The sequence below is a fragment of the Betta splendens genome, chromosome 19 (genome assembly GCF_900634795.4).
Source record: "Betta splendens chromosome 19, fBetSpl5.4, whole genome shotgun sequence".
Taxonomy (NCBI): Eukaryota; Metazoa; Chordata; class Actinopteri; order Anabantiformes; family Osphronemidae; genus Betta; species Betta splendens.
In genome coordinates this window covers 1,931,793-1,941,808 of record NC_040898.2, presented here as the reverse complement: position 1 = coordinate 1,941,808, position 10,016 = coordinate 1,931,793, and the positions used below count along the sequence as shown (strand labels likewise).

General features: G+C 42.3%; 1 protein-coding gene across 4 annotated transcripts; it reads left to right on the top strand.

The window, feature by feature from the left end:
• Nucleotides 1-5,564: 5,564 nt before the first annotated feature.
• LOC114846426 (LIM domain transcription factor LMO4-B-like) lies at nucleotides 5,565-8,899 on the top strand. 4 transcript variants are annotated; one of them, XM_029135344.3, is made up of 6 exons: nucleotides 5,565-5,723; nucleotides 5,822-5,943; nucleotides 6,460-6,695; nucleotides 6,799-6,895; nucleotides 7,142-7,297; nucleotides 7,715-8,899. In XM_029135344.3, the coding sequence occupies exons 3-6, from the start codon at nucleotides 6,481-6,483 to the stop codon at nucleotides 7,721-7,723; spliced, it is 477 nt and encodes a 158-aa protein (XP_028991177.1). In that variant the 5' UTR covers nucleotides 5,565-5,723; nucleotides 5,822-5,943; nucleotides 6,460-6,480; the 3' UTR covers nucleotides 7,724-8,899. The 4 variants fall into 4 exon arrangements, with proteins under 4 accessions (XP_028991177.1, XP_055360263.1, XP_028991176.1 ...); XM_055504288.1 differs by having other exon boundaries at nucleotides 6,457-6,695; XM_029135343.3 differs by having other exon boundaries at nucleotides 5,570-5,943; nucleotides 6,457-6,695.
• The last annotated feature ends 1,117 nt before the right edge of the window (nucleotides 8,900-10,016 follow it).

The window sequence follows — 10,016 nt, the reverse complement described above, 5'->3', positions numbered from 1 at the left end:
GTGGAGAGGAAAAACTCCCTCTCTAACGAGGAAGAAACCTCCAGCAGAACCAGACTGGATGTGGGCGGCCATCTGCCTCGACCGGTTGGGGTGAGAGGATAGAGAGATAGAAAAGCACAGCAACAGCAACAAGCAACAACAAGCAACAACAGAGCACAGGCAGGATGGTAGGACCAGGGACTGGATGCAGGCAGGATGGTTGGATCCGCAGCTGCCCATCACAGACACCAAACTTTGAGTCCAATGATACCTGTGGGTGAGGACAGAGAGGGAGAAAGAGTGGGAGTGGGGGGGGGGAGAGGAGAGAAGCACAACTACTGGACAGAAAGAGACAAGGTTAGTTAAACATGGGACAATGATGGGAGGTTATGGGACAGAGGAGGTAGAAGGAAACAGAGGAGCTCAGTGTATAAATTAAGTCCCCCAGCAGTCTATGTCTATTGCAGCTTAACTAAGAGATGGTTCCTGTGACTAACAATAATTGCCAGTGACCTGAACCATCTCTAACTATAAGCTTTGTCAAAAAGGAAGGTTTTAAGCCTAATCTTAAAGGTGGAGAGTGTGTCAGCTTCTCAAACCTGAAGAGGGAGCTGGTTCCAGAGGAGAGGAGCTTGGTAGCTAAAAGCTCTGCCCCCTGTTCTACATTTAAACACTCTAGGAACCGCAAGTAGCCCAGCGCTCTGAGAACGAAGTGTTCTGCTGGGAGCATAAGGAACTATAAGGTCTTTAAGATAAGAAGGAGCTTTATCATTGAGTACTTTGTATGTGAGTAGGAGAATTTTAAATTCTATCCTACATTTTACAGGCAGCCAGTGCAGAGAAGCTAATGTAGGAGAAATGTGATCTCTCTTTCTAAGTCCTGTCAGAACTCTGGCTGCAGCATTTTGAATGAGCTGTAGGCTTTTTAAGGAGCTGTTAGGACATCCTATGAGTAAGGAGTTACAGTAGTCCAGCCTAGAGGTAACAAATGCATGGATCAGTTTCTCTGCATCGCTCTGAGAGAGGATGCTTCTGATTTTAACTATATTTCTAAGGTGGAAGTAGGCGGTTCTGGAGATTTGTTTAATGTATGATGTAAGAGAGAGATCCTGGTCAAACATGACGCCAAGGTTCCTCACAGTAGAATCTGAAGCTAATGTTATGCCATCCAGGGTGGCTATCTGACTTAATAGTGTCTCTCTCAGATTTTTAGGCCCAACAATAAGAATCTCGGTTTTATCTGAGTTTAGTTGAAGGAAGTTTTGGGACATCCAGGATTTGATGTCTTTTAAACAACCCTGAATTTTGACTAGTTGATCTGTTTCATTTGGTTCCAAGGACATGTATAGCTGAGTATCATCTGCGTAAAAATGAAAATTAATAGAATGCTTTCTAATAATCTCACCTAGAGGAGACATGTATAAGCTAAACAGAATTGGACCCAGCACAGAACCCTGTGGAACTCCATAGCTAATCCTTGTGCGTGTGGAGAATTTATCATTAACATGAACAAACTGGAATCTGTTCAACAAATAGGATTTAAACCATCCCAATGCTGTTCCATTAATCCCGATTCTATGTTCTAGTGTCTGTAATAGAATGTGATGATCAATTGTATCAAATGCAGCACTAAGATCTAACAGGACAAGGACAGAAACTAGACCATTGTCCGAAGCTAATAGAAGATCATTAGTGACTCTAACCAGAGCTGTTTCTGTGCTATGATGTTTTCTAAATCCTGACTGAAAATTTTCATACAGGTTATTCCCACTAAGGTGGTCAGATAATTGTTTAGCCACGATTTTTTTCCAGAATCTTGGAAATAAAGGGTAAATTTGAAATGGGCCTATAGTTGGCTAGTTGTCCAGGGTCAAGGGTTGTTTTTTTCAATAGAGGTTTGACCACAGCCACCTTAAAAGCCTGTGGTACATAGCCTAGTTGTAAAGATTGGTTGATTTGATTTAATATGGATGAGCTGATTAAAGGTAGAACTTCTTTGAGTAATCTGGTTGGGATTGGATCTAAAAGACAAGTGGACGACTTGGAAGAGTTAATTATTGAGGTTAACTCCATATGAGTTATGGGGGAGAAGCTGTCTAGGTAAGACAGAGGATTTAATAAATTTAAAGTTGATGGATCTAGACAGTGCTTTCTGTCATTTGGAAGAAGTCACTGCTGAATGTTTTTTCTAATGATGATAATTTTATTAGTAAAGTAGTTCATAAAGCATTAAATCTCAGCATTGCTGCTGAGATTTAAGGGGATAGTAGACTCAATACAGCTATGACTCTTTGTCAGCCTGGCTACAGTGCTGAAAAGAAACCTGGGGTTGTTTTTGTTTTCCTCAATTAGGGAGGAATAATATGTTTTTCTAGCAGCACAAAGTGCTTTTTTATATTTCATTAGACTGTCCTTCCATGCAATGCAGTTTACATTTATTTTGTTGGAACGCCACTGTCTTTCTAGTTGTCTAGTCCTTTGCTTTAGACTGCAGATGTCTGAGTTATACCACAGAGCTAACCTCCTCTGATTCACTGTCTTCTTCTTAAGAGGAGCCACTGTGTCTAACATTGTACGTAGAGAAGCTGCAGCATCATCTACAAGACAGTCAACCTGTTCATAAGGATTAAGGTGACTGTTCTCTGTGTATCTGCAAGACATTGAGGCAAAAGATGATGGAATCATCTGCTTGAATCTGGCAACAGCATTGTCAGATAAACATCTGCTATAGTAACATTTCTTTCCAGCTGTTATAGGGTCAGTTGTGCTAAATTCAAAAGTTAATAAGAAATGGTCAGATAACAGAGGGTTTTGGGGAAGAACTATTAAATTATCAATTTCCACCCCATATGTCAGGACAAGATCGAGGGTATGGTTAAAACGATGAGTGGGTTCATTTACCTGCTGTGTAAAACCAATAGTGTCTATTAAGGAGTTAAAAGCAGTGCTGAGACAGTTGCTGTCAACATCTACATGAATGTTAAAGTCTCCCACTACAATGACTTTATCTGTGCTAAGAACTAAGTCAGATAAGAATTCAGAGAATTCAGTTAAGAACTCTGAATATGGAGCAGGAGGACGGTAAACAATACAAAACACAACTGGTTTCTGAGTTTTAGAGTCTGGGTGAGAAAGGCTCAGAGTGAGGCTCTCAAATGAGTTATAACTATGTTTAGGTTTAGGAGTAATTAATAAATCTGATTTATAAACTGCTGCTACTCCTCCACCTCTACCTGTACTTCTTGGAACATGATAGTTGATGTGACTCATTGGAGTCGACTCATTTAAAGTAACATATTCATCCTGCTGCAGCCAGGTTTCAGTGAGACAGAATCGATCTATGTGATGGTCACTTATCAAGTCATTTATTAAAAAGGATTTAGATGAGAGAGATCTGATATTTAATAAACCACACTTTATTATCTTACTATTACTTTGTTCCGTAAGAGGAACTGTTTTAATGTTTATTAAATTCTGGTAAGTCACTCCTCTTTGATTTGTTTGTGACTTGTATAGTTTAGGTGGTCGAGAAGCAGACACAGTCTCTATGCGATAACTAAGACCAAGAGTGGGTCGCGGCTGTAGAGAACATGCAGAGAGGCGTGCAAGACTGCGACTCTGCGTCCTGGGCTCCACTCTGAGTTGTCAAGCAGTGGGGGGACTAAGCAACATGGCCATGTTTCTAGAGAGCAGAGAGGCTCCGTTCAACGTGGGATGGACGCCGTCTCTTCTAATCAGCCCAGCTTTTCCCCAAAAAGTGCTCCAATTAGCCACAAAGCCCACATCGTTTGCAGGACACCACCTAGACAACCAGCGGTGGAGCGATGACAGCCGGCTATACATGTCATCGCTGGTCACATTGGGGAGGGGTCCAGAGAAAACTACGGAGTCCGACATTGTTTTGGCGAACGAACACACCGACTCAATGTTAGTTTTAGTGACTTCCGATTGGCGTAACCGGGCGTCATTAGCTCCTGCGTGTATTACGATCTTAGCGTACTTACGTTTATCCTTAGACAGGAGCTTAAGATAAGACTCAATGTCGCCCGCTCTGGCCCCAGGCAAACACCTAACTATGACCGCTGGATTCTCTAACTTCACGTTTCGGATTATGGAGTCACCAATGATCAGAGTGGGTTTCTCAGCGGGTGTGTCGCTGAGTGGGGAAAATCTGTTTGAAACGTGAAGCGGTTGGTGGTGCACCGTGGGCGCCTGCCTAAAGCTACGTTTCTTACGAGCCGTGACCCAGTCGTTGCCCAGCTGCCTGGGACATGCCGGGGGACTGGTAGCAGCTAAGCTAGGAGGCTCCGCACCGGCTAAAGGGACCTGGCTAGCTGGCCTGTTTTCTAAAGTGCGAAGCCGAGACTCTAAGTCTAACAACCTCGCCTCCAACCCTGCAACTAGCGTACACCTATTACAGATACCATTACCATCACTAAAGGAGGCGGAGGATAAGCTAAACATAAGACACACCGAGCACCGAACAGAGCGAGAGGGAGAGGAAAAGGGGGAAGCCATAGCAGGAAAGTAAGCTAGGAGCTACGCTAGCGGAGAAAACACTTAGATAACAGTGTAAATTAGCAGGACGTTTAATGAAAGGAAAAGATGCTTGAGTGTTACAAGCTTGTTTTGCAACTTTTAGCAGTCGCTATCGGATATAAAACGATAATATTTAGAAAAGAGCGGAGAGTAACGCTGTACACACACAGCGGCAGCAAACCTCAGTAACCGGAAGTGACGCGATACGCTTACCGTCAGTCAGCCGATTCTTGATCGCAGATCAAGAATCTGTCCTCTAAATGGGGAGTCAGGATTGTTTTTCAAGATTTTCTTTCTCCACAAAGAGATTATTTTTCTATTCATGCATGCTTAAAAAATAAAGACAGACAACCTAATGTTTCACGGCCTGCTTACAACATTTTAGGATACTGACCTCTACTGGAAACTGTTCAACACCACCAGGGTGGCAGGTTCTTGTGCCCAAGAGAACCATTTGTCTTTGGACAACATGAATCCATACCTTGCCATTGTTTTAATTTAGTACTTGTACAGTAGAAAGTAGTACAGAGTATTGTACAGTACAGTAGTACAGCAGGTGTAGCTTAGATTTACTTACATTTTATGTGAATACAATTATTAGGCCTTTATAGTTTGTATTATACTTGCATTTTTAAATAATTTTACTATATTACATTTGTTTCACAGCTGTACTGAACTGAATCTGTCGCTCTTTACAATTGTCGAATTTCTTTTTATAAATGTTCTAATAAATTTATTGTAATGGCACAGTGTTAAAATCTGTCTAGTTACCTGCTGCTGCATTAATGCTCAAGTTTTGGCTTCAGTTTTTGCTGTTACTCGTTTTTTAATTATGTCTCTGTGTGCAGAACTTATGACTTTATGAGAGGCGCTTTTATGTGTGACTGCACATTTAAAGCTGTAATAAAGAAATATATTTATGAAATATCTTGTGTAAGCGCCACACACGGTCACTTTGAGGAAGGCAAGAAACACGAACACGCGACATAAGCAGCTCATAAATCATTTTGACTGTGGACACGCCCCCTTCGCTCCTATTAGCTGCTGCACGTCTCATCTCGACTAAATGGCTCCGTGTGCAATTTGATGAATATTGTTTGTGCCAAAGCGTCAGAAACAGATCGGTCATGTTGAAAGGCAGATAGCTGTGACACCGAGGACAGCGAGGGAAGCTGCGTCACCTCTCCACCTCACGGTTACGCATAGTTAGTTCGACCTGGATTTCGGAAGAGAGTTTGCTCAACTGTTACCGTTATCGTGGCTTCCTGGGCTTAATGTTCCGTTTCTTTGCTTTTTTGTGGAGAACCGTGGAGACCACCGCGTATCATGCTTAAGGCTGCGTTAAAGGCGAGCGTGTCGGGGTTCTGATGAATAGTTTGCCGCCTTTCAAACTTCAACGCAGGAGTAAACGTTAGACTCGAGGAGGTAACGTGTCTTTTCCTTTTACACTTTACACTCGCGCGCTTTACTGACCACATGACCAAACACGATGTAGATGCTGTTCAGTTAAAATGGATATACTTTCACGGATACTACACTCGAAAAGTCCCATTTGGTAACCTCCTCCACCCCGCATCAAAAATACAACGATGTTAATGGATGACGATGTTTTTCTCCCAGTCCTTTAGTGAGACCGGATCACTTGTTGTAGATTGTGTTACATAGGCAGTAAATGTAAACCTGTTAACTGTGACACTGTTTTGTGCTCAAGCCTAGTGTAGGTCGTTTGTAAACACTTGGCTCTTTCTTTGTATTTAATGTGTCTGTAATAGCTGTCAAGCTTCATTTATTATTAGTTTTCTCAAACTATTACAGAATCAGTATCAATCAAGCTCAGTCAAATTGATTTTACTATGAATAACAACATGGTAAAGTGAAAATAGCTGGATGTGACGGTACCAGCTGTCTCTGATGCCAACCCTCTTCCCGTATGTCTAGCAGCCCGTACGGACCCACATCAGCATGGTGAACAGCCAAATGTCAGGTGTGCTGCCAGCCTCTAAGTCTTGTGCCGGATGTGGAGGAAACATCACTGACCGCTTTCTGCTCTTTTCAATGGAGCGCTACTGGCACACTCGCTGCCTTAAATGCTCCTGCTGCCAAGCCCAGCTCGGGGACATTGGCACCACCTGCTACAGCAAAGGGGGCATGATTCTGTGTCGGAGCGATTACATCAGGTGAGAGGAAGTTGGAGGCGGGAGGAAGAGGAGGCGAGAGAGCAGCATGTTGCTGCTTTCAGGGTTTGGAGGCCGCACAGGCTGAGTGTTTTTGTGCTTGCAGATTGTTTGGGCACAGTGGGGCATGCAGTGCCTGCAGCCAGTCGATTCCAGCCAGTGAAATGGTGATGAGGGCACAAGGAAATGTTTACCACCTCAAGGTAAATCTCACAGTAACGCATCGCTGTGCTTCCTCCTGCTGGGTGTTTGACAGAAACACCTGGGATTTGTTGACAAGAGGTGTCTGCTCAGAAGACCCATAATTTTGTTTGTTGGTTTAAGCCTTTTAACACTCCTTCCTATTAGATATATTAATTATATAATAAATCAACACTTCACCTGTAAAATCTGTTTGTCTGGGAAAATCATTTAACCCAATTAATCAACATGTTTTTTCGTATCTGCAGTGTTTCAGCTGTGTCACCTGTAGAAACAGACTGATGCCTGGAGATCGGTTCCATTATGTCAACGGCACCATTTTCTGTGAGCACGACAGACCTGGTGCTGCTTTGCTCAACAGTCACCTGCCAATTCAGAGCAGCTCTGTGCTGGCAGACCAGAAGGTGAGCACAGCAGTTGTTGTAACTCTACATCTGTGAATTTGCATGTTCTCTCTGTGTGTGCTTGAGTTTTCTCAAAGATGTATAGTTAGGTTTACTATCCATTCTAAGACTGTCTATATGTGTGGACTTTCATGGACCTGTCCAGGGTGTAGCTGCAGCTGAGATGGTTATGGCCATGACCATGACCATGACTAATACTAAGCAGTAAAAGATGTCCTGTAATCTAAATAATTGTCTAAGTGGATGTAAGTAAATATTCATGTACTGTAGTCTAAAGTCCTCTTTTTATTATACAGTTTTTTATATAAACTAATACAGTCTTGAATTAGTTAAGCTATACATATGATGAAAATGACATTAGGGGCAAGTGGAGTGTGTGTAATGGTGATGATCCTAACTCTTTCCCTCTACCTGCAGGTTTGCTGAGATATGCTGTGTCCTGTGGTTCTGCTCACCTAGGCATTGTCTTCTACTCCTGCTTCTGCTGCTGTTGTGGAACTTTCCTCATCTCTCTTCCTTAGAAGGGATGCGACTTCCCACCAAGAAGTCCTGTCAGTCACTATATCGGAGATTCTATGTACTGCTACAAAATCACATTTATCATTTATTCGATGTTAAAGGGGTCTGTGAAAACTGTATATATGGACTAGAGGCTGGCTAGAGCCTTCTTCAGGACTCCAGAAAAAGCTGGAGTAGATCAGTGATGGTGTAAAGCCAGTGCCTACTGAACAAAGGTTGGGAGAAGAGGATTAAATGAAGGGTTAATGGACAGCTATAAAATAACCATGAGAGCTTTGCGTACGCTGTGTGGCATTCTTTTCTCTGAATGAATGCCCTGAATGGGTTCCTGATGGCTCTCAATCTGAGATATCACACGCTGAAGATTATGAATGTACCACTGATGTATGTGGGGCTTAGGTTTTTTGCCATGTTAATTTATGGAAAAGTCTCTAAATGACTGTAAAAAGAGTGTCACACCAGGGACCTTCACAGCTCTGATCCTTATTTTATTTATTTTTAAATGCACACCAAGAATCTGAAGCATCTAAACTGATTCAGTGGGGTTTATTTCAGTTTTCTTTATTTAATGTGTGTGTTTGTGTGTGTGTGTGTGTGGGGGGGGGGGGGGTCCAAGAGCCTAATAAAGACATTTTCCTGTACCATGTCACAAAGGTCTGAGGTCATTCTGAAGCCCTTAGCCGCATTATGTTATGTGTTACTTAGCATGGTGGATGTGACTGGCTCCATCACCCTCTGTACCCTTGTATGGTGAAAACATGCCTGATTACCCTGAGGAATGGAATTAGGGTGCTTGAGTTCTGGCCATTTACAGAAGCAATTAAACATGAGCCCTGTATCTGTGGAGCTGGAGCTCTTAAGAGGAGGAGCGGGCACATCCCGTGGCTCATGACTCGGTAATAAAGCCTAATCTGGGAGCAGGCTAATTAAAGGGGAGTGGCTCCACTACATCCATGGTATTTGAATTTGTATTTACTGTTTACCATGTTCAGCGTCTGCACAATGTTTGCCTCGCTCTAACTTTGTATGCCTGTTCAATGCCATAAATCTGTGCATACTATTAAAGTTTTGTTGTTAATCTTACAGTGACAGCAGTGAAGTGTGCAGGAAGCAAAGATAACATCTGCTCTAATTTCACACCTTGCCTGGGAGCACAGCAGCCATCAAACTCCTTCTAATGTGCTTAGCTATTTCAAAATGTCCCACTTGTCATGGTTGGTGCTGATACTGCATCAATTATTTATTCCACGTCTGATCAAGAAGCGTCACGCAAATTCATTAACGTATGCAAATGATCACAATTACAATTATCTCTGTATCATGATGGCAGAGAAATAAAACCTCGGCACATTCCCGAGTCCCACTGCACCACAAGTTACACTTTGCATTCAAACTAATCAAGCCTCATCTGCTTTTTCCTAATTAGCCAGAACGTTTTCAGATGCCAATTAGCAGGTCTCATGAAAAGGCTCGTTGCCATGAGGCGTTGTCTTTTCTCAGAGCTTCTGCAGGTGTGTGCTTCACCATGTAGCCTATGTCATAGTGAAAGTGTTTATTTCTGCTAATTAATCATATTAACACATGCAGATCAGTATAAATTGCCTGAGCGCCTACACCTCGCACTGTGAAGATACGATGATGCCAGGATATTTTTACACACAATGAAAAGAAGACTAACAGACGCTCCTGTGATATAGCTCCGAAATGGGCGCCCTGTTCCTTCCTCATGCTGTTCTGCCAGCCAAATGCACTCTCTAATGATGAGGCCTGTGTGTTTTTGAGGAAAGGCCATATTAAAACACTTGGCTGGCATTAGCTTACACATTTCGGTCTGCTTTGCTTTGCCAGATGTGACACAGTTTCACATAATAGCTGGATGACCAAATGCTATAAGGCATGTTCAATTATTCTAATAAATTAATAGTACTATGTGTCTACCATTCTAATTGCCCTGTTAGGACAGATATGATTTCTCTTTGCAATATTAAATCTTAGGTTGTAAGGATGATACTGTCATCAGTGGTCATGGTAAACTGAAATGATTTATAGTTTGTCTGGGCTCTGATTTGTTTCCTACAAATCACTATGATTGTTCAAAATCCTTCATTATATGCTTTGTTTCATTATGTTTTCGGCTTTTGTTGATTAAAAGCATCAGTGATCAGTCAAATTGGCTTAAGCAAAAAGAGATAATAATTTG

Excerpts from the sequence above, each read along its gene's own strand:
- LOC114846426 (XM_029135344.3), top strand. The coding sequence starts at position 6,481 with ATGGTGAACAGCCAAATGTCAGGTGTGCTGCCAGCCTCTAAGTCTTGT. Across the intron at positions 6,696-6,798 it reads TGTCGGAGCGATTACATCAG|ATTGTTTGGGCACAGTGGGG; the intron begins GTGAGAGGAAGT and ends TTGTGCTTGCAG. Across the intron at positions 6,896-7,141 it reads GAAATGTTTACCACCTCAAG|TGTTTCAGCTGTGTCACCTG; the intron begins GTAAATCTCACA and ends TCGTATCTGCAG.